Raw genomic sequence first — 24359 nt, 5'->3', positions numbered from 1 at the left:
ACCCTCCCGGAAAAGTCGTCGAGGTTATGTGCTACAGATGTGATGTGAAGCTATATGTCCCACCACACGTAAGCTGGTTTTGATGCTTATGTTTTGGATATGTGTCTTCTTGTATATGTGTCTTCCTGCTGTGCAGCATAGTCTCTGTGTGGTGACTGTGGACACCCACTTCATGAGGAAAGCCCCGTGTTCTTCCACCTGTGCCTGTTTCAATTATCATGTCAGCCACTCTCCTCACTCACGAGATTGCTCAGCTTACAAGAGAGGAAAGAAGGTCCAAGATTACAAGTCCCAGAACCACCTATCTTATGCTGATGCTCACCAGAAATACGACTGACTCCACCCAGTGTCACTTTCTTCTAATTTTGCCTCTGTTACATCCCTTCTCCCTCCTACATTTTCCTTACTCCAGCCCCATCCTCCTCTCCCCTATTCTACCCCTATCATTCCCATGCCCTGTCCTGCGGGTGCCACTCTCCTGGCTGAAGAAATGCCTCCTCTTCTTCAGCACTTGCTGGTGATCGGGCTCCACCTCAGGATCCTTCCACCCGCATCTCTCAGACCAGAAGCCTACTGACACAACTCGGCCACGAGACCTACCGTGTGTGCACTGCGAGGTCACCTGCTCGTTTTCGGTTCTCGATCTTGCGGAAGCTGGCTCACCCTCTGTGCCCTGCCCTCCTCAACCTCTGAAAGAGAAGAAGAATAGGAAGAAGAAGAAACGCAAATCCCAGGACAAGGCCACCCCCCCCCCCCCCGCCCCCCTCTTGGTGCCCTGGAGGTGCCATCTCCTCCTTCGCAATATGAGTCTGACATCTTATTTATGGATGTTACCCAATCCTTGTGATGACTGTCCAGGTGATGTGATGCCCCTTCATTTGTTTATGCCTAACTTGGATTCTCACCACACGCTTATCCTGTGGAATTTCAGTAGATATTATTGTCACCTACCAGAAATTCAACACCTTGTTTCCTCTTACTCTCCCTGTTACTCTCTGTTCCATCTTGCTCTTCAAGAAACACGCATCTGTGATGATGGATCTCCAATGTTTTGTGGTTATCAGGCATTCCGTCAGATCTGTGCTGGTCTCGGGATAGCATCTGGAGAGGTCTGCACTTTGGTTTGCCCCAATGTCATTACTGACTGGATTCCCCTGTGTACCAACCTGGAAGCAATAGTGGTTAGAGAGCAAACAGCCGCAGCAATCACTGTTTGCAATGTCTACCTCCTTCCACGTAGGCTGTTTCCTTATGTTGAACTGTCTACCTTTATTCATCATCTCCCACCCTGTATCTCCTCCTTGGGAACTTAAGTGCACACTACACCATATGGGGGAGTGCCTCTTTCATGGGCAGGAGTCTTCCAATTGACCAGCTTATTACAGACATTGATTTGTGTCTACCCACTTCAATGCCGTTCGTGGCACCTTCCTGCTGTCAGTCTCACAATCTCCTCCCACACTCTCGTGGCTTCCCTACCATGGTCATCCTATGATGATCCTTGTGACAGTGACCACTTCTAGTGATATTGTTCCCCTGCTACCCCCCCCCCCCCCTCCCGCATTGGGCATTCTGCAGAGCCAGCTGTCCTTTATATACTTCTGCAGTGCACTTAGACAGTTGTCTCTCGGTTAGCATTGATACGGTCATTCAGGACAACTCTGCTACTATTCTTCAAGCTGCTGGCACTGCTATCCCTGTATCCACAGGTCCCTCTCATTGTTGGCTGATGCTGTGATGGACAAAAGACATAGCAGTCACTATCCAGGACCACTGATGGGTAGTGCAGCAATTTAAATGATACCCTTCGCAGACCAACCTTATCACTTTTAAGTGTCTCCATGCTACCTTATTGTTGTTGTTGTACTCTTCAGTCCTGAGACTGCTTTGATGCAGCTCTCCATGCTACTCTGTCCTGTGCTACTCTATCCTCCCAGTACCTACTGCAACCTACATCCTTCTGAATCTGTTTAGTGTATTCATCTCTTGGTCTTCCTCTACGATTTTTACCCTCCACGCTTCCCTCCAATACTACATTGGTGATCCCTTGATGCCTCAGAACATGTCCTACCAACCGATCCCTTCTTCTAGTGAAGTTGTGCCACAAACTTCTCTTCTCCCCAATCCTATTTAATACCTCCTCATTAGTTATACTTTCTACCCATCTAATCTTCAGCATTCTTCTGTAGCACCACATTTCGAAAGCTTCTATTCTCTTCTTGTCCAAACTATTTATCATCCATGTTTCACTTCCATTTATGGCTACGCTCAATGCAAATACTTTCAGAAACGACTTCCTGACACTTAAATCTATACTCGATGTTAATAAAGTTCTCTTCTTCAGAAACACTTTCCTTGCCATTGCTAGTCTACATTTTATATTCTCTCTACTTCGACCATCGTCAGTTATTTTGCTCCTCAAATAGCAAAACTCCTTTACTACTTTAAGTGTCTCATTTCCTAATCTAATTCCCTCAGCATCACCCGACTTAATTCGACTACATTCCATTATCCTCATTTTGCTTTTGTTGATGTTCATCTTATACCCTCCTTTCAAGACACTGTACAATCCGTTCAACTGCTCTTCCAAGTCCTTTGCTGTTTCTGACGGAATTACAATATCATCGGCGAACCTCGAAGTTTTTATTTCTTCTCCATGGATTTTAATACCTACTCCGAATTTTTCTTTTGTTTCCTTTACTGCTTGCTCAATATACAGATTGAATAACCTCGGGGAGAGGCTACAACCCTGTCTCACTCCCTTCGCAACCACTGCTTCCCTTTCATACCTCTCGACTCTAATAACTGCCATCTGGTTTCTGTACAAATTGTAAATAGCCTTTCGCTCCCTGTATTTTACCCCTGACTCCTTCAGAATTTGAAAGAGAGTATTCCAGTCACATTGTCAACAGCTTTCTCTAAGTCTACAAATGCTAGAAACGTAGGTTTGCCTTTCTTTAATCTAGCTTCTAAGATAAGTAGTTGGGTCAATATTGCCTCACGTGTTCCAATATTTCTACGGAATCCAAACTGATCTTCCCCGAGGTCGGCTTCTACCAGTTTTTCCATTCTTCTGTAAAGAATTCGCGTTAGTATTTTGCATCCGTGACTTATTAAACTGATAGTTAGGTAATTTTCACATCTGTCAACACCTGCTTTCTTTGGGATTGGATTTATTATATTCTTCTTGAAGTCTGAGGGTATTTCACGTGTCTCATACATCTTGCTCACCAGATGGTAGAGTTTTGTCAGGACTGGCTTTCCCAAGGCCGTCAGTAGTTCTAATGGAATGTTGTCTACCCCTGGGGCCTTGTTTCGACTTAGATCTTTCAGTGCTCTGTTGAACTCTTCACGCAGTATCTTATCTCCCATTTCATCTTCATCTACATCCTCTTCCATTTCCATAATATTGTCCTCAAGTACGTCGCCCTTGTATAGACCCTCTATATACTCCTTCCACCTTTCTGCTTTCCCTTCTTTGCTTAGAACTGGGTTTCCATCTGAGCTCTTGATATTCATACAAATGGTTCTCTTTTCTCCAAAGGTCTCTTTAATTTTACTGTAGGTAGTGTCTATCTTACCCCTAGTGAGATAAGCCTCTTTACATTTGTCCTCTAGCCATCCCTGCTTAGCCATTTTGCACTTCCTGTTGATCTCATTTTTGAGACGTTTGTACTCCTTTTTGCCTGCTTCATTTACTGCATTTTTATATTTTCTCCTTTCATCAATTAAATTCAATATTGCTTCTGTTACCCAAGGATTTCTACTAGCCCTCGTCTTTTTACCTACTTGATCCTCTGCTGCCTTCACTACTTCATCTCTCAAAGCTACCCATTCTTCTTCTACTGTATTTCTTTCCCCCATTCGTGTCAGTTGTTCCGTTATGCTCTCCCTGAAACTCTGTACAACCTCTGGTTCTTTCAGTTTATCCAGGTCCCATCTCCTTAAATTCCCACCTTTTTGCAGTTTCTTCAGTTTTAATCTACAGTTCATAACCAATAGATTGTGGTCAGAGTCCACATCTGCCCCTGGAAATGTCTTACAATTTAAAACCTGGTTCCTAAATCTCTGTCTTACCATTATATAATCTATCTGAAACTTGTCAATATCTCCAGGCTTCTTCCATGTATACAACCTTCTTTTAATGATTCTTCGACCAAGTGTTGGCTATGATTAAGTTGTGCTCTGTGCAAAATTCTACCAGACGGCTTCCTCTTTCATTTCTTAGCCCCAATCCATATTCACCTACTACATTTCCTTCTCTCCCTTTTCCTACTACCGAATTCCAGTCTCCCCTGTCTATTAAATTTTCGTCTCCCTTCACTATCTGAATAATTTCTTTTATCTCATCATACATTTCTTCAATTTCTTCATCTGCAGAGCTAGTTGGCATACAAACTTATACTACTGTAGTAGGTGTGGGCTTCGTGTCTATCTTGGCCACTATAATGCGTTTACTATGCTGTTTGTAGTAGCTTACCCGCACTCCTATTTTGTTGTTCATTATTAAACCGACTCCTGCATTACCCCTATTTGATTTCGTATTTATAACCCTGTATTCGCCTGACCAAAAGTCTTGTTCCTCCTGCCACCCAACTTCACTAATTCCTACTATATCTAACTTTAACCTATCCATTTCCCTTTTTAAATTTTCTAACCTACCTGCTCGATTAAGGGATCTGACATTCCACACTCCGATCCGTAGAATGCCAGTTTTCTTTCTCTTGATAACGACGTCCTCCTGAGTAGTCCCCACCTGGAAATCCGAATGGGGGACTTTTTTACCTCCGGAATATTTTACCCAACAGAAAGCAATCATCATTTAACCATACAGTAAAGCTGCATGCCCTTGGGAAAAATTACGGCTGTAGTTTCCCCTTGCTTTCAGCTGTTTGCAGTACCAGCACAGCAAGGCCATTTTGGTTAGTGTTACAAGGCCACATCAGTCAATCATCCAGACTGTTGCCCCTGCAACTACTGAAAAAGCTGCTGCCCCTCTTCAGGAATCACGTTTGTCTGGCCTCTCAACTGATACCCCTCCGTTGTGGTTGCACCTACGGTACAGCTATCTGTATCGTTGAGGCACCCAAGCCTCACCACCAACGGCAAGGTCCATGGTTCTTGGGGGGGGGGGGGGGGGCTACCTTATTAAGCAGAGTAAAATGGAATGTTGGGAGTGCTACGTTTGCTCCCTGTGAACGTATGCCTCTTCATCGCAGATTTGGTCCAAGCTCCGTAGCCTTCTGGGCCGCAATGACAATCAACTGTCCAGGGTGCTCTGCAGACTGGTCCATTGGTTCTTGCAGAATACCTCGTGACAGCACCTGCATCCTCTTATTGTTCTGCTACTTTTCTTAGGCAGACACAGAGTTGTACAGACCCCCCTCTGTTTCCACCTCCACCAAGCTGAACCATATAATGAACCCATCACTGAATGGGAGTTTTTGCAGGCTGTTACCTCTTCACAGCCTGCATTCATCCACAACCAGATGATCCAACACTTGGATGTTACCAGGAGGCAACATCTCTTCAGGGTCTACAACTGCATTTGGCTCACAAGTGTCTTCCTCTCACAATAGCGAGACAGTAAAGTTATTCCCATCCTTAAGTCCAGAAAGAACCCAATGTCTATTGACAGCTGCCGCCAGATTAGCCCGATGAACGTACTTCATAAAGTGCTACAGAGGATGGTTAGCTTCCGATTATGGTGAGTGCTCAAATCTCAGGGTATTTCATTCCTGTATCATACTAGCTTTTGGGAAGGATGCTTTACAACTGACCATTTACTCAGATTGGAAACAGCAATCTGACAGGCTTTTACTAACCACCGACACCTTGTTGCGGCACAGCTTGGTGCCATCACATTTTAATTATCCTCCATGACTGGGGCTTTCATGGTCCTGTTCCAGTTTTTATCCACGAGTTTTTATTCCACCAGTCAACTCTTCCGGGTTAGAGTTGGGACTTCACCCAACACCCCTCATGTTCAGGAGAATGGTATCCTTTGTGTTGTCACACTCTTTCTCATAGCCATCCGTGGGCTTGTAATCTCTGTTGGGCCTCTGGTTACTCCGGCATTGTATGTTCATGAATTTTGGATCTGGTGCAGCAACCACTTGGTAGCATCTTGCTGGCTGCAGGGCACCACCTGCAGCTTGTGGTCTAATTGTCATTTTTACCTCTGGATCACATGGTCCTTGGTTCGATTACTGGCCAGATTGGGGATTTTCTCCACCCGGCGACTGGGTGTTCGTTTTGTCCTCATCATAATTCAGGAAGTGGCAAGTTGGAACAGGAAAGATTGCAAAATTGTATGGGTGCTGATGACCTCGATGTTGAGTGCCCCCACAAACCGACATCATGTTAATCGTGATGCAGGGCACCATCAGATGGGCCTGTGTGTGTCCTCTCCCATGGCTTCCAGTTTTCTCCCTCCAAAACGTAGGTTATGCATTTTCCCATTGACCCACAGTACACTCCAATCCAGACCTTTATGTAGGCAACTAGTGCCTAGATGTTGTAGCACAGTCCCATTTCTTGGCCTTATTTTTGATAAGCTGACATGGCTGCCACATTTTCACCACCTGAAGGCTACATGCATGTGGAAACTTAATGATCTTCACCTCCTAGCTCACACATTGTGGGGTGCAGACCGTTCTACTTTTCTCCACCTTTACCATGCTCTGACTTTGTCAAGACTAGATTATGGTAGTCAGTTTTATGGCTCAGTGGCTCTTTCCACTCTGAAACTACTTGACCCTGTTCATCATTGTGGGGTGCGTATTTGGCTATCAGTGCCTTTCGAACTAGTCGTGTTGATGTTCTCCTTGCAGAAGTGGGGTTTCTGTCTTTACAAATATGATGGATCCAACTCCTGGTTACTTATGCAATTGCCGTTCACCGATTCCTTGACCAAACTGTGTTCGCTGTCCTCTTTTAAAACAGTGGCTTTGCCAGTTGGAATGCATCTCACTTCACTTCCTCATGTCAGGATCTCCATCTCCACTCACTGGAATGTGCCCCATATATATTTCCTTCCACCCCCCTCCCCCTCTCCCCTCGGATGGTACCTAGACCACAGATAGGACCGATCTGTTCCAGGGTCCTAAGCTCTGTCGGCCCTGTGGTCTTCCGGCGCCTCGTACGTTCCATCCTTGCAGAGTTCCAGCACGCTACCATCTTCTACGCTGATGGTCCTGAGACAATAGATAAGGTGGGATATGCTTTCATGTCTCACACTGGCTTGGAACACCATTTACTGCTGGGATCATGTATTGTGTTCACAGCAGAGCTGCTGGCCATTGACAGGGTTCTGCATTTCGTTACTCAGGTGTCCTTCCACAGCGTTTTAGTATGCACCGACTCAGTGAGCAGCTCGCAGACTGATGTTACTCTCATCATCTTTTGGTCCCTGCTATCCATGACCTGCCATCCTGCCTGCTCAGTTATCTTTCTCTTGGTTCCAAGTCATGTGGGCATTCCAAGGAATGAACTGGCTGACCATTTGGCTAAGGAGGCAGGTACGTACCCACAATTCCCCTTCATGATTCCTGGTGCAGATACATTGATCCACATCGAATCTCTCTCTGCCCAAAAGTGAAATGACATCTAGTGCACTACTGCTCTCAGTTATAAACTCCGCACAATCGAGGAGACTACAGCAGTTTGATGCTATTCGTTCCACTCCTCTCGAAAGGAGTCCACTGTCCTGTGCTGTATGTGTATTGCTCGTACCAGGCTCACCCATTATTTTCTCTTGCGTAATGAGCCATCCCACAATGTGTCTGTGGAGCCAAACTGACAGTATCCCATATCTTGGTGGAATGTCCCCCTTTTCTGGCCCTTTGTACTAAGTTTAGCCTTCTGGATTCCTTGTTTTTCATATTAGCAGACGATTCATGGATGGTTGAACTGGTCCTCAGTTTCATATGTGAAAGTGGTTTTTATTTTCAGGTATAAGGTTTTACTTTACCCCTGGAGCAAGGTGGTTGCGGTCGGGGCCTCTCTTCGTGTTTTGTTGGTCTGGGACCGATGACCACTCCCCTGTGCAAATACTACTCTTTTATCCCTCTGTTTTTACAGTTTTTAGATTTGGCCTACCCTTTTATGCCTTCTACTGTGTGTTTTAACTTCCTCATTTTATAGTTTGGCCCCACTGACTGGATCTGTGCGCTTTTAGTGGGCCCCCTCCGAGTAACTTTGGAATCGTGAGATTGCTGGCCTCACCATTTAGTGTCATAACCCTAATCAATCAATCCATCAGTCAGTTAATGGTTAATCCATCCCTCGAATCTCTCTGGAAACTGATCAGAGGTTCGTACACATGCTAATGTGCCCCCCTGAATCTCTCCATGTCCTCCCTATAGTTCATATGGAAAACACAATCCAACATCCCTCTATGAAGAGTGAAATGTTAAAGTACATCATGCACGATAAATGTCCAAACCCGGTGCCAAGGCTGCTGTGATGCACTGTGCACCATAGATGACTGATGAATGCAAGCTGTTGAAATGTGTACTGGCAAATAGATGTGCAACTATTGAGTAACAGATGAACCAATGGACTAGCAAGAGCGTCTCCTCAACGACCATCCAACAAACAATGTCACATAAGGGCCTCTGCAGCAAGTGCTCAGTTCACGAACCCGTGCCGACTGCCATTCATTGGTGATGGAGGCTGGAATTTGCGTGCTGGTACCACAGCTGGATGTCTACAGAATGTTGACAGGTGACCTTTCCAGATGAATCACCTTTTATAGTCCATTGGATTGTTGGTTGTTGGCACTTACGGTGCGAAAAGTGTGAGAATAAACACCCTGCAACAATCATCGGAAGGGTCCAGGGAGGAGAAGGGAGCATTGTGGCCTGGGGAATGTTTTTGTGACATTCTCTGTGTGATCTCGTCTTTCTGGAAACCACAGTGGATCGCCACACGTACGCACCTACCCTCGGGAACCGTATCCGTACACACACGCAGTTAGATTTTCCTTGCCACAATGACGCCTACCTGCAGGATAGTGTATTGTGTCACACAGATTACAGTGTACATGTGTGGTTCAAAGATAGTACACCTGTGGTCTCTATAATCTTCCCAGACTTAAACCCAGTTGAGAATCTGTGGAATTACCTCATTCGGGCTGTTTGTGCTGTGGATTCTCAGCCGAGAAACTTATCACAGCTAGCCGTGGAATTGGAGTCGGTATGGCTTCACATCTCTACCGATGCCTTCCAGAATGTGATTGGCAGTCTTTCTGGTCTGTGCTTTTTACAGCTGATAACATCAGTGTGGCTGGACATTATAGAACTCTAAGAACATAAAATGCTGAAGGCATTCCTTTTGCCAGTATCTGTGTGTAATTCCATGTTAACTGATAATCATCTCTAAATACTTCATTACACAATCATAGGTCTGTGCTTAATGCAACAACCTTTTCCCTCTTTATGCTGCGGTGCATGCTTTTTATTTTCTTTGTGTTCATTTGGGAGCCTAACACAAAAACTTACATTTGGTAGCCCCCATATGTACCCCCAAAAAATTATTAATCTCAATTGGCATCAAATTACATAGAGCAGGTGCTTCATATATTATTTGCTACATAATGTAGAAAGAATATAAAGTTGGGTCATAATCTTAACATCACTTAATGGACACTGTGACTTGCACAATAGTAACTCAGTACACTCCATTTCAGGATGTGCAGGAGTGGGAGGTGCCCGACGATTGGAATGATGCGCAGGATCCACTAAGCATCGATAAAGAGGTGAGTGCGTCTTTGTATTCGTCTTGTGTTGTGAATATTAGCACTGCATGGGATGGAATGATAATTTATCTATACTTCACAGAAAAGTGAATGGTATGTTTAGGATTTTGAACTTATGTTGCAAATCTTGTCATAACTTGCTGGAAATTACAAAAACGCAGTCTATCTCAGTTCTCTACAGATAGTATGGTGCAAAGAAAAAGCTTACTTAATAGTAAGTTGCTCCCTCAAAGCATCTTCCTTTTATATTGTTTCAAAGTATGCTAAGCAGTTTGATCCCCATGTCATATAGGGACTGATGTCTGAATCTTTTTTGTGGTGCCATGTCAGGTGATAAGCACAGTCTTTTGTGGTGTTACGGATATCATGACCACAGTCTCTGGCAGCTGAAGGCCAGACTGCAAGCAGCAAGGGTAACCGGGTCACAATAAGAAGGGTGGGAGGGGGAGGGGGGGATAGCAGGGTAGAGGTGGGGGATGGTAAAGTGTTGCTAGTGGGAGCGTGCATAGGTGAGGTTATGAGGTTGGAGGGGGTAGGGCAGCTAGGTGTAGTCAGGAGGTTAGACGGGGGGGGGGGGGGGGGGGTGCTGAGAGAGCAGGGGTAGAGGAAAGGGAGAAGTAAAACAACTGGGTGTGTAGTGCTGAAATGGGAACAGAGAAGGGGCTAGATGGATAAGGACAATGAATAACGGAGGGTGAGGACAGGAGGGTTATGGGCACTTAGGATATATTGCAGGGAGAGTTCCCACCTGTGAAGTTCAGAAAAGCTGGTGTTGGTGGGAAGGATCCATATGGCTGTGAAACAGTCATTGAAATGAAGAATATCATGTTGGGTAGCGTGCTCAGCAACTGGGTTATCCAGTTGTTTCTCGGCCACAGTGTGTCAGTGGCCATTCACGTGGTCAGAAAGTTTGTCGGTTGTCGTGCCTGCGTAGAACACAACACAGTGGTTGCAGCTTAACTTGTAGATTATATGACTGATTTCACACATAGCTCTGTCTTTGATGGGATAGGTGATGTTCATGACCTGACTGGAGTAGGTGATGGTGAATATATGGGACATGTCTTGTATGTCTATTACAGAGATATGACCCATGAGGCTAGGGCTGCCAGGAGGGGTTGTGTAGGGATGAATGAGGATATTGTGTAGGTTTGGTGGGCAGCAGAATACCATTGTAGGAGGGGTGGGAAGGATAGTGGGAAGGACATTCACCATTTCAGGGTACAATGAGAGGTACTAGAAACCGTGGCAAAGAATGTTATTCCTAGGTGGTACTGAGTCACAAGGGGAATGCTCCTCTGTGGCTGGATGGTGGGACTTTGGTGGTGGTGGTGGTGGTGGTGGTGGTGGTGGTGGTGGGTGACTAGGTAGGTAAGGCACGGAAGATCTGTTTTTGTACAATGTTCAGAGGGTAATTATAGTCTGTAAAGGCCTCAAAGAGACCCTCAGTATATTTTGAGAGGAACTGCTCGTCACTACAGATGTGACAGCCATGGGTGGCTAGGTTGTGTGGAAGATAATTCCTAACATGGAATTGGTGGCAGGTGTCACAGTGCAAGTGTTGCTGGTGGTTGATAGGTTTGATATGAACAAAGGTAGTGATATAGCCATCTTTGACGTAGAGATCAACTTTGAGGAAGGTGGCTTGTTGTGTTGAGAGTAGGACCTGGTGGAGTGAATGGGGAGAAGGTGTTGAGGTTCTGGAGGAATGTGGATATGGGGTCCTCATCCTTGATCTAGATCACGAAGAAGTCATGGGTGAATCTGAACCAGGTGAAGGGTTTGGAATTCTGGGTGTTTAGGAATGATTCCTATAGATGGCCAATGAATAGGTTGGCATAGCATGGTACCATACAGTTTCCCATAGCTGTACCGCAGATTTGTTTGTAGGTAATGCCTTCAAAGGGGAAGTAATTGTGGATGAGGATATAGTTGGTCAAGGCGACTAGGAAGGGGCTTGTCAGTTTGGAATCTGTTGGGCATTGGGAAGGGTCGTGTTCAGCAGTGGGAAGGCTATAGGCATTAGGGATGTTAGTGTAAAGATGCAGCAGTGACCAGCTGGGCACCATATGGTAAAGGAACAGGAACTGTGGAGAGTCAGTGAAGGAAATGGTTGGTATCTTTTGCATAGGAGGGTAGGATGCGAGTAATAGGCTGGTGTTGGTCTAAGAGAACAGAGATTCTCTCAGTGGGGGCATAGTAACCGTCCACAAGAGGGCATCCTAGGTGATTGGGTTTATGGACTTTAGGAAGCATGTCGAAGGAAAGAGTGCGGGGAGTGGCAGGGGTGAGGTGAGAGATTGACTCTGCGGAGAGTTTCTGGGGTGGGCCTAGGGATTTGAGGAGAGACTGGAAATCCTGCTGGATTTCAGGAGTGGGGTTACTGGCAGGGTTGGTAGGGGGATGAATCTGACAGCTGGTGGAGTCCTTCGTCCAGGTAATCCTTGCAGTTCGAGACAACATTGATGGAACTCTTGTCAGCAGGTAGGATTATAAAGTTGGGATCATTTTCTAGGTACTGGATTGCAGTTCTTTGTGCTGATGTAAGGTTAGTTTGCATGTTGATGGATTTGGGTTATGATGGTGAAGCAAGGTTCGAGGTTAAGATATTCTGGAAAGTTTACAGGAGGTGATTTGGGTGCAGTGGGGGTGGATCATGGTTGTATGGAGGAGTGAATTGAGTCAGGCAGGGTTCAATGTTGGTATTTAGTTGAGTCTTATTGGTAGCGTTGGTGTCGAAAAAGTTTTTCCACTGTAGAGGCTGGGAGAAGGAGAGTAGGTCTGTAACAAGTTGTGCATGATTGTATTTGGAATTAGGGCAAAAGGTGAGGCCTTTGGAAGGGACTCATACATCTGCAGAATTTGTCAGCTCTGAGGGGACATGTGGGATGGTTGGAGGTTGTATAGGTGGTGGATAGTGGTAGTCAAAGGAAGGAGTAGGAAATGAACAGGGTGGAGGGTTTTTTGAGGTGGTGTTGTGCATGTTGCTCTAGTTCCTGTAGGGCAAGACTTTAGATGTGTGTTATGCAATCCAGTAGTTTGGGATTGCATAGCAGGAGAATTTTGTGGAGGGAGAGGAGGTACTGCAAGGATGTTTGGGCCTGATTGATATGGTTTTGCAGGACTGTGTTGGTGAGAGGTAAGGATTGGCAGAATCTGAACAGATGGAGGTCACTGTGGAAGGAAGGGTAGCAGCTAGAGATGGGTAATTTGATGGTAAGGTCATTTTGGGGGATTCCATGAGCGAAGCAACAACTCAGGAACAGTGTCCGGGACTGTATTCTGTCTAGGGATAAGAAACCTTATCTGGATTGACGCAGACGGAAGGAGCAAGGATCCATGGTGCTGGTAAAAACACATAAAAATACATAAATAATGTGGAATTATGTCCAAAAAAATTTGCAAAATACACCCAAACACATGGGAAAAATCACGAAAAGGATGAAATAAGGGGAAATAAGATGAAATTTGAGGGACTACGCTGATAGTAGAGGTGAAAACCAACTATTTCACAATGAGATCAAAGAAAAAAAAAATAAATAAAAAGATTGTAGTGTGGATTAGTGGTCTGTAGGTGCATAAGTGTGAAGAAGGGACATGGCAGATATGACCAGATTAGGTGAAGTTAGTAGGTGTGAACTGCAGTAGAGAGGAGGAGGATGAGGAGGAGGAGGAGGAGGAGGAGGAGGAGGAGTGGGGTGGGGGTGGGGAGGGGTTGGGAGAATGAGATAAGAGTTTGTGTGGCACAGGAAAGATGCGGGAAATAATTACATGAGAATACACGACAGTGATGCAGGGAGAATGATCAATTTGAAGTTATAGGATTAATGATATTGGTGGGGTAATGTGGGACATGAGGTGCTGCACCAACAATCTGTGTGGTCTTGTAGCCATCTGTTGTGCACAACCGTGATGGTTGATACAGTGTGGCTTCTAAGTAGAGCATGCATTGCATTTTGTATCAGGTGAAAAATAAACAAAGGAAAGAAGAGAAAGTAGGATGAACACTGAGTGTAGTGATGCATTAGCAAATAGTATCAAAAGAAAACAGCACTGCATTACAGGATGTAAGAAAAGCAGTCAGGCTAAATTAAACAATGGAAAATCCAGGATGGAATGCAACAATGTCATGAAAAGGGTAGTTGCTACTTCACCATATAGTGGATATTGATTACTTTAAAATATGTGACATTTTTCTCCCTGCATAAACTAGTTAACTTAATGTTTGATGTAAGAGGTTAAACCAATGTTCAAAAGACACAGGTAGCTTATTAACAAAGAGCTAAGAAGGCAGTTGTGTCATGGTTATCCCTTCATCATTGACCCACCCAAATAGCTGTGTGTGTTAATGTGCCACTTCCGGGATGGGGAGGTGCGCTGGCCTCAGATCAAATCTGCTCAGCAGATTAACGATGCAGTTCAGTGCACTGCCCAGCCTGGATGCAGTTTCTGAGTAGTTTCCCAAATCTCACCAGGTTAATACCAGACTGGTACACAAGACTGGCCTCATGTAGATGATTCACAAAAGTTTAGATAACTTTCAACGTCTTTTATGTGAATAACTTCACACGCAAACAGTTGGGGCACATACATTCTTTCCCAACGGGTAACAGAGTAGTGATTGGGAGGATATCTGGCACCTCTTAAGCTAACCATGCCAAATCCGTTAGTGACAATGTCGGCCCTGTGCTGACATGGGACATGGGGAGAAGGAGAAGAAGAAAAAAGATTATTATTCATTTAAAACTTCCTGGCAGATTAAAACTGTGTGCCCGACCGAGACTCGAACTCGGGACCTTCGCCTTTCGCGGGCAAGTGCTCTACCAACTGAGCTACCCAAGCATGACTCACGCCCCATCCTCACAGCTTTACTTCTGCCAGTATCTCGTCTCCTACCTTCCAAACTTTACAGAAGCTCTCCTGCGAACCTTGCAGAACTAGCACTCCTGAAAGAAAGGATATTGCGGAGACATGGCTTAGCCACAGCCTAGGGGATGTTTCCAGAATGAGATTTTCACTCTGCAGCGGAGTGTGCACTGATATGAAACTTCCTGGCAGATTAAAACAGTGTGCCTGACCGAGACTCGAACTCTGGATGGTAGAGCACTTGCCCGTGATAGGCAAAGGTCCCGAGTTCGAATCTCGGTCGGGCACACAGTTTTAATCTGCCAGCAAGTTTCATATCAGTGCACACTCCGCTGCAGAGTGAAAATCTCATTCTGGAAACATCCCCCAGGCTGTGGCTAAGCCATGTCTCTGCAGTATCCTTTCTTTCAGGAGTGCTAGTTCTGCAAGGTTCGCAGGAGAGCTTCTGTAAAGTTTGGAAGGTAGGAGACAAGATACTGGCAGAAGTGAAGCTGTGAGGACCGGGTGTGAGTCGTGCTTCAGTAGCTCAGATGGTAGAGCACTTGCCCGCGAAAGGCAAAGGTCTCAAGTTCGAGTCTCGGTCGGGCACACAGTTTTAATCTGCCAGGAAGTTTCGTATCAGCGCACACTCCGCTGCAGAGTGAATATCTCATTCTGGATTAATATTCATTTGATGTTGGGTAGTTAAATAGTTGAAGGTACAATTTAACTGTGGATGAGCAAATGATTGGTCCAGAATTTTACCCTTGCATGCAGTGCCTTTGTAATAATGTACATCCTAAGTATAAAGCTGATAAATTGAAAGGTACTTGGCAAATTTCATCAATTTGTGGAATCTGTCAGCAAAATAAAATTGCCAAAAGTAAAAATGGTCACACTTTTTTGATGAAAAAGTGAAATAGACTTTCATTGTATCTCACGGTATACTTAATATTTTGCATAGAGGAGCATTTTCTTTGAAAATAGTGTTTTATTTGTAATTCATGGCAAGGGGAAAGGTAGATGGCACCTACAAAAAATTAAGGAAAACTTTCGGAAAAAAAATCTGCTGTATGAAGACAAAGAGGTCAGATGGCAAGCCAGTACTAAGCAAAGAATGGAAAACTGGAAGGTGGAAACAATACATAGAGGGCTATACAAGGGAAATGAACACTAAAGGGAATATTATACAAAGGGAAGAGGAAGTAAACAAAGATGAGCTGGGAGACATGATGTAGATGTAGATATGATATTGCAAGAACAATTTGACATGGTATTGAAAGATGCAAGTAGAAAAAAGGCCCCTGGAGTAAACAACATTCGCTTAGAATTTTTGAGATCCTTGTGAAACTATTCCACCTGGTGTGGGAGATATGAGTGAAATACTTTCAGATTTCCGGAAAAAGGCAGTAATTCCAATTCCAGAAAAGGCAGATGCTGACAAGTGTGAATATTATCACACTATCAGTGTATCAAGTCATGCTTGAAAAATACTGTCACAAATTATTTACAGAAGAATGGAAAAACTGTGAAAAACTGGTAGAAGCCAACATCGGAGAAGATCAGTTCATGTTTTGGAGAAATATAGGAGCACTTGAGACCGTACCCACACTATGACTGATCTTAGAAGACAGAATGAAGAAATGCAAACAACTTTTTATAACATTTGTAGATTTGGAGAAAGATTTTTACATTGTCTTTGAAATTTTGAAGTAGCAGAGGTAAAATACAGGGAGTGGAAGGTTATTTACAACTTACACAGAAACCAGATTGCAGATAGAATAGTGGAAGGACATAAAAGAAAAACAGTGGTACAGAAGACAGTCAGACAGGATTGTAGCCCATACCAGATATTAATTAATCTGTACATTGAGCAAGCAGTGAAGGAAACTGGGGATAAATGTTTGAAGGGAATTTAAGGTCAGGAAGAAGAATCGAAAAGTTTGAGGTTTACTGATGGTGTTGTAATTCAGTCAGAGATACAAAAGACTTAGAAGAACAGTTGAATAGAATGTATAGTACCTCGAAAAGAAGTTACAAGATTATAGTGACCAAGAGCGTCAGTGAAGGAGTCATCACTGGGTGTACTCAGTGTGTGAGCTCTGAAAGAGGAAACTGTTTTATATCGCAAGTTACCTGAAACAATGTGTGTGTAAATGAAGGAACATTACACAATAGAGAATTAACGAGTGAGGCAGTGCAGCTGTTAGAACACTGACCTTGTATTTGGGGGGATGGAGCTGCTCTGTCTGGCCATCCTGATGTGGGTTTTCCTGTATCACTAAGGCATATGCAGGACTGATTCCTTAATGTAGGCCATGGACGAATACCAGTTGTATCCCTGTATGGTACCTGTCCTATCCTGTTAAAGCCTGTTACAGGTATGTTGTGTATTATATCCTATTGATTGGCGGCATTGTATTACCTGGGAAAATTGTATATCATAGTGAGATAACATTCTGATGAATAAACATAAGTAAATAAATTAGTAAATAAGTGAACAAGTGTGACTACACTTGCAAGTAATGATCCTCAGGCAGTACAACCATCACCATCATTTTATTTCTAACTCAGATCCTGAAAGTAATACACAAATAAATACCCATGGTGATGCAGTTCAGTATAAGTCTGATGGACACACACACACACACACACACACACACACACACACACACACAAAGAAAGAAAAAACAGTTTTACTGAGTTAGGATTCACTAGAACAATGTCATTGAAGTAACTAGTTCATATGTTGCAGTGAAGAACACTGGAATTGCTTCAATGAGTCTCGGGTGTGACGTCGGGTAATGTTTCGATAGCAACACAATATAAAATAAGCACCTGGAGATGAGGAGTAGCTGTCTCATTGAAATATTGTCACAACATGATCTGACCTGACATTGAAGCAGTTATTATGTCGAGGAAGTCTCAAACTGTTGGGTTGGCTGAAGAGCCAACACCGTGTTACTATTGGAGGCCAAAATGCACGTGTTTAGCTCATGCAGGCTGGCGTGAGGAGGGAAGGACTATAGTGACGTGAGGTCTGGAACATGACAAGGAATTAGAATTCAGAAATTGGACATAGCCAGTTGATACTTAACTTTAATCCATTTATGATGATCGTCGCTCTTGACGGTATATGATTCACAATATTATCTGCTCATAATAGTAACTGAATATGGCGCCTTGCTAGGTCGTAGGCAATGACTTAGCTGAAGGCTATGCTAACTATCGTCTCGGCAAAAGAGAGCGTAATTTGTCAGTGAACCATCACTAGCAAAGTCGGCTGTAAATCTGGGGTGAGTGCTAGGGAGTCTCTCTAGACCTGCCGTGTGGCGGCGCTCGGTCTGCAATCACTGATAGTGGCGACACGCGGGTCCGACGTATACTAACGGACCGCGGCCGATTTAAAGGCTACCACCTAGCAAGTGTGGTGTCTGGCGGTGACACCACACAAACAGCACAACACAGGAATTATACAAAGTTCAGAATAAATGTCTGTCTCTTAAGGCAAATGCTTGACACTGGCACAAAGTCTGAAGTCCAGCCAGGATATACCACCCCAGGAGCACAGCATAGGGCACGGTCGGTGGGGGCAAAGGCTCCGGTTGCGACTGCCAGAAGCTCGTCAGCAGTGCGGCTGTGTCAATCCTTTGCGATTGGTGCTGGGGTTGGAACTCTGGATGTTGTGAGGAGTAGACCCTGTTGTAGCTCTGTGGGTAGAACTGCATACCTGCTGCCGAGCATTCGCTTAAGTTACCTATGCGGTGTGCTGGACGTGGGATTGGCAGGTGCAGTATAGTGTTGTGAAAGCAATGTTGCCTATGACAACTTAAGTTCCATTGGCGCTGATGTGGGTACCACTCCTTGCCACAGAGTCTGTTAGAGGCTAACTCATAAATGGATCATGTGTTTTGATTATCTGCTGTGTTGGTATGTGGTTGTGAGGCTGGTGGGGGCCTATGGTGCTGCAACGACCAGTCATCTCTGTAGTGCTGGTAGATGTAGGTGCAGGATATAGCAAAGATGGACATCGACAAAGCTAAAACGAGGGAAATGCAACATAGGGAAACTACTCCCTTTGTCACGAAAGTTTCAGGACAGGTTTTTTTTTTTAAATAGAAAATTGCACTTACCAATTAACGATCCTAGGTTTATTGACATAGTCTCCTTGGCTCTCTATACAGTGTTTCTCGAAGTCTCGGAAGCGAGCAGGGAAATTTTCAACTGTGCTGCTTGCAAGTTCATTTGCCACAGCCTGCTGAATGTCTGTATGGAGCTTTCCTTTGAGTTGCCCGTTCACTCACCGAACGAGAAAAAATTGGAAGGTGAGAGATCGGATGAATACGGTGGGTGTGGGATGGCGACAACAGAATGTTTAGCCAGATATTCGGTGAGAGATAAAGCAGCGTAGGGCCTCGCATTGTCATGCAGTAAGAATCAGTCCTGAGAATGCCACCAATTGGGGTAGTGACATTGAATTGCTTGTCGCAAACGTTTTGAGACTTAGACGTAAAAGGTTTGGTTCACTGTTTGACCTGGAGAAACGTACTCGTGGTGAACTAATCCTTTACTATCAAAGAATATGATAGACATTGTCTTTGTTCTCGAAGGTTGCCATTTGACTTTTTTTGAGGCTGGTGATGCGGTACTCTTCCATTCGGCACTCTGACGCTTTGTGTGAGGGTCATACTGGTCACCGACTTTCAGCCCCAGCTATAATCTTTGACAAAAATGTGGGCTCATGTCTGGCTCTGCCCAGTACTTCAGCAGAAATGCTTCATCTTTCCTGTTTCTGTTTGTCTGTCAGTGAGTGAGGGACGAGTGTCGTATTTTCCTAAATCTGTGGATAAAATATTATGACACACACATCACAATTCAATTTAAATTCTTCTGATATCGCATGCACAGTTACGTGACAATCTACTTGCAATAACTACCTTACACACTCCACGTTTGCATCGGTGCGTGCTGTAGGTGGATCACCAGCTCTCGGATCGTCTTGTGCGAAATCTCTGCCTTTGCGAAACTTTTGTGCCACTCAAAAACACTTGTTGAAAGTGCTTTGCCTGCATATGCTTGCTTAATCATTGTACACATTCGCTATGAGTTTTTCTGAGCTTAATGCAGAACTTAATGTTCAGTCTTTGCTCACAATCACATCCTTTGTGTCACGGTAACTAATGTGCCGAGAACCCAAACAGTGTGTTGCTAAGCACAACCCTGCCACCTAGTGAGATAACATGGAAACCTGGCCGAGGTCGTTTCGAGGATGCACACATATCAGGTAACATAAAAACAACATTTGTTCCTTTTTAGTAATGCAAACGCAGATAAAGAAATCTGTCCAGGAACATTTCTGACAGACGGAGTAAATCAGGACATGCTGAAGGAATTAGATAAGGAATCAGGACACTAAAAGTAGTCAGTGAGTTTCACTGTTTGGGCAGCAATGTAACTGTTTATGGTTGATGTAGAGGGGATATAAAATGCAGACTGTGAAGTAACTGGAAAATTTTTCTGAAAGAATAATTTGTTAAAACTGGTACAAATTTAAGTGCTAGGAAGTCTTTTTCAAAAGTATTTGTCTGAAGTGTATTCTTCTATGGAAGTGAAACAGGGATGATAAGCAGTTCAGATAAGGAGAGAAGCTTTGGAATTGTGGTGTTACAGAAGAATGATGAAAATTAGAGTAGTACATCAAGTAACTGATCAGGAAATACTAAACTGGGGAAAAATAAATTTATGGCTCACCTTGGCTAAAAGAAGAGGTGGTTTGAGAGAACACATACTGAAGTATCAAGGAATTGTTAGTTGGGTAACAGAGGGGGGGGGGGGGGGGGGGAGAGTGAGTGAGTGAGTGAGTGTGTGTGTGTGTGTGTGTGTGTGTGTGTGTGTGTGTGTGTGTGTGGAGAATTTGTAAAATTTGTAAAGAGAGATTAGCATGTAGAGTTGCATCAAAACAGTCTCTGGACTTTAAACCTAAGTTGTAATGAACTATATTATGCTTGGTGGTAAGAGTTGGGGCAGTGGGTAAGTGGTAGCCTCTGAAATTCAAGTCTGGGATTTCTTTCTGTCATTTATCATATTTTCTGCGTTTGGCAGTGATTTGTCATTGAAGAAAAGTCAAGTTGCACTTTTGTGTGAAATCCATGTTAAACTGGGTAAACCAATTCTGAAACCTAAAGAAGTAGCAGGGATAAGAGAGGCAACAGGACAATGCACACTAAAGCAAACTATTTTTCAAACCAACTTCCAGGATGACTACTTCTTCACTTCTTAATGTCAAAATGATCAGATGTTCAGCATTTATTTTAAAAAGCCATGAAGCAAAAATGGTGGTTATTTATTAGTCACTGCACGTTTAATGTGAGTAAAATATTTTCTTTTCATATAACTGGCCAGAGCCACAGATTCGTATAGTTATGAGGAAAATGTGTATTTCATTGTTCATAATTTAATCTTCTTGCTTCTGATGGTACAGTTAACACTTTGACTGTGGTCATGTAAACCTTGTGGCTTTTTAGAATGCAAGCCATTTCTATCAGTTTTCAATATTTCTTATTAAGGAAAGTAACCAACACTTTACTTTGATGCTGACCTTTTGTTAAAGCTAAAACTACTTCACTTGTATTACCTGTCTCCAGCTTCTGTAATGTTTAATTTTTTTTCCCTTGTATTTTTAAGGAATGTTTAGCAAAAATTTACTGAAGCAGAGGGTTGGGTGGTAACTGTTCTAGTTCTCATAATCTATTATTTTACTTTCACTGACTAAAAAGTAACATGCTAAAACCCTAATTATAAATTTTCACACTTTATTTTTACATAGTAAATTTTATGATACATTCTCAGACATGGTTCTTTGTGCATTGTGATTTGTACTTTTTGCACTGGTATGTTGTGTCTTCAGTTACAACATTTCATGTTACTTTTATCTGGCTAAGCATACTTTGCATATTCTCTGGATTCATGTTTTACATCATGGTGGTAACATTTTTTTTCAGGAAATGTTTTCCTGTAGATAGCCTGTCCAGTTGACACCCAGTTGAACTAGGTCTGCGAGTGTCATCAGACTTTGCCTGTTGGCAGTTTTGCCCACCATACCATTATGAGTTTAAACAGAGGCATCTTCTTATTTTTTACTGTATTTCGATGAATGCATACATTCACTAGGTGCATGAGGAATCAGTGAAATCTAAGACTCATAGGGCCCATCAATATACACGATTTCCTATATATGTGTCACATCAGTGGATGGGATTGGCAGTTAAGGTGTTAACAGTATTCCTGCTACTTTAAATTCAGTCACTATCTTCAGACGTTTCTGCACCTTTCTAGTTTCTTCCTGTTAGAAATTAACTTTGCTTGCATTCCACTAAATATGGAGCCAGTTTCATATGTAAATTACTATTATTTATTTGGACATTTTGTGTGCATTCAAAAGTCAGGAGTAGAATTTAAACAATTTTGTTCTTTTCTGTATTTCTAACCCTTCTGAAGCCTACTATTATTTTCAGAGTGGCACATTATCAATTCAAATTATACTTATCTTATTCAGGGGATGAGTTTGTCCTGAGATCTTGGTGCATAAGTAAACAACTGAATAAAAGTATTTACTTACTTTCAAGCTTTTATTACAGTAAACCGTCAAATCACCGAAACGTGAACAATACATTATGAGCCAAACAAACACTGACCCCATCTAAAACAGTCTGACCCAACACAAATAAGGCACCAATGAAAGATGAGGCAAGAGATAATAAATTACATGGCCCTAACAGCGATCATCTTTATAATAATTCACCAGTCAGTCTACTTCTAGTTTTATTAGAATTTATTCTTACAATTAGATTTATTATGCTTAAGCAATATTTAACAGACTACATGTGGCATATTACTCAGAATTTTTCTAAAATATGTTGACATGAAGTTCTCTTACAAAATGTGTCTCTCTGGCACAAATGTACTGCTCTTTTTCATACAATTTAGAGACTGTTCCATACTTATATAAATTCATACTTCTATCATGGCTTGTTAATTGCTCTCCTGTATACAGCTATTACAAGTATACATTAAATAAAATTATACAAGCTCTGTTTCATAACAACTGACCTGTTTTTAAACAATACGAAACAGTGCATTAAAACAGTGAAGTACCCATCACCCATTACTTATTATTATGGAATGTAAGTTAGTCAAATTTGAATAGCAACACACTTTGTATTGTGGGCAACCACATCTGTAAGAATGCATTATTTTTAAACACAACTGCAGCAGCTGTTGAATAATCCTTCATTTGTACAACCAGTTTTGCAGCAATTAAGTTGCATTATCAGGTATATCTGAATAGAAAATAACAGATTGGAGGAAAACTTGAAAACCTTTTGACAAGAGGTCCAGTGAAATAAATATGTAACTTCAATGATGATTAGAGACAAAATACTCAAAATGGGCAATAACCCTCAGGAGAATTGATTAGGCAATTAGCAGAATACTTAAATTCAAGTCGTTAACATTGAAACATAGAGATTGACACCCCCATCACTCTGTCATGTTGCATTAAAATGTCCTGAAAGGAACTGTAGTAGAAATAAGGGTGGCAGAATGAAGGAGATGGCTGTGGTAAATGTGTCAGTTCTAAAAAGGAACACAGAGAAACATAAAATAAAATGTATCAACCGGATCAAGGACCAGATAAAACTAAAGACAATCTATTGTATCATCCTTACCCAGATGACAATAACCGTATCCTCACGCAGGGCCTTGAAGTGCACGGTACTACAAAAGTTCTAAAATCATATAAACTGCAGTGAAATACCGGAACCCGTGATGAAAATAAGATGGTGGAAGACAAAACGAGTCACAAGGGGAAACAAATGAGAGGGTATGTGCCCGACATATCATAGCCCATGCTGGCTCTTTTTGTGATGTGTTGGGTGCATCAGACTCAGGTCTTTTATCATTCTATTTGTTTCTCTAGCCACTCATTTTGTCTTCCTCCCATCTTATTTTCATTATGGGTTTCAGTATTTAATTACAATTTATATGATTTTAGAACTGTTTTGTACTGTACATTTCAAAGGCCCACATGATATTGCCCTCTGGGTAAGCACGATACAATAGATTTTCTCGAGTTTTGTCCAGTCGTTGATCTGGTTGATACATTTTTATTTTATTGTTGTCAATGTTCCTCTGTAGAAATTGAGGCTTTTACCACGGCCGTCTATTTTTGGTATGTCATTCTTATTTTGACTACTGTTCCTTTCAAAGAGGTTTTAATACAACATGATGGTGATGGAGATGTTAAATAATCTCTAGGTTTTGCTGGTAATGATTTGAATGTGAGTATTCTGTGTACTGCCTATCGGATTCTCATGAGGACTGTCTATTTTGGGTATTGCATATCTAACCATCATTGCAGTTACACATTTGTTTCACTGGAACTCTTGTGAAAAAGTTTTAATTTTTCCTACAATCTGTTTTTCTTTCTATTCAGTTGTACCTGATGATGCAACACTAGTGTTTCAAAGCCAGTTGTACTAATAAAGGAGTATTGAACAGGTGCTGCAGTTTTGGTGAACGAGAATACAAATTTCAATAAATTCAAGATGAAACAACATATTTAAATTTTCAACCAAAAGTGCTAATTGTGTACTCAGTTGATACTCTGAAATGAAAATTTGTAATATCAAAATATATAAATTTATTTCCTTCTTCATTAAAAGTATACCAATATAATATACTAATAAAAGTCATA

The 24359-nt window shown here is 42.6% G+C and overlaps 1 protein-coding gene across 7 annotated transcripts in view; it reads left to right on the top strand.

Moving 5' to 3' along the window:
• The window catches only part of LOC126210368 (zinc finger protein 596-like), a 206381-nt gene that overhangs the window by 24707 nt on the left and 157315 nt on the right, over positions 1 to 24359 (top strand). For all 7 annotated transcript variants that reach the window (XM_049939586.1, XM_049939591.1, XM_049939587.1 and 4 more), the window contains exon 3: positions 9692 to 9760. In XM_049939586.1, coding sequence (XP_049795543.1) covers positions 9692 to 9760 — 69 coding nt within the window. The remainder of the gene's footprint in view (positions 1 to 9691; positions 9761 to 24359) is intronic.

This window comes from Schistocerca nitens, chromosome 10 (assembly GCF_023898315.1).
Source record: "Schistocerca nitens isolate TAMUIC-IGC-003100 chromosome 10, iqSchNite1.1, whole genome shotgun sequence".
NCBI lineage: Eukaryota > Metazoa > Arthropoda > Insecta > Orthoptera > Acrididae > Schistocerca > Schistocerca nitens.
Note: the sequence above shows the minus strand (reverse complement) of the source record. Positions and strands in the feature narration are given on the sequence as shown.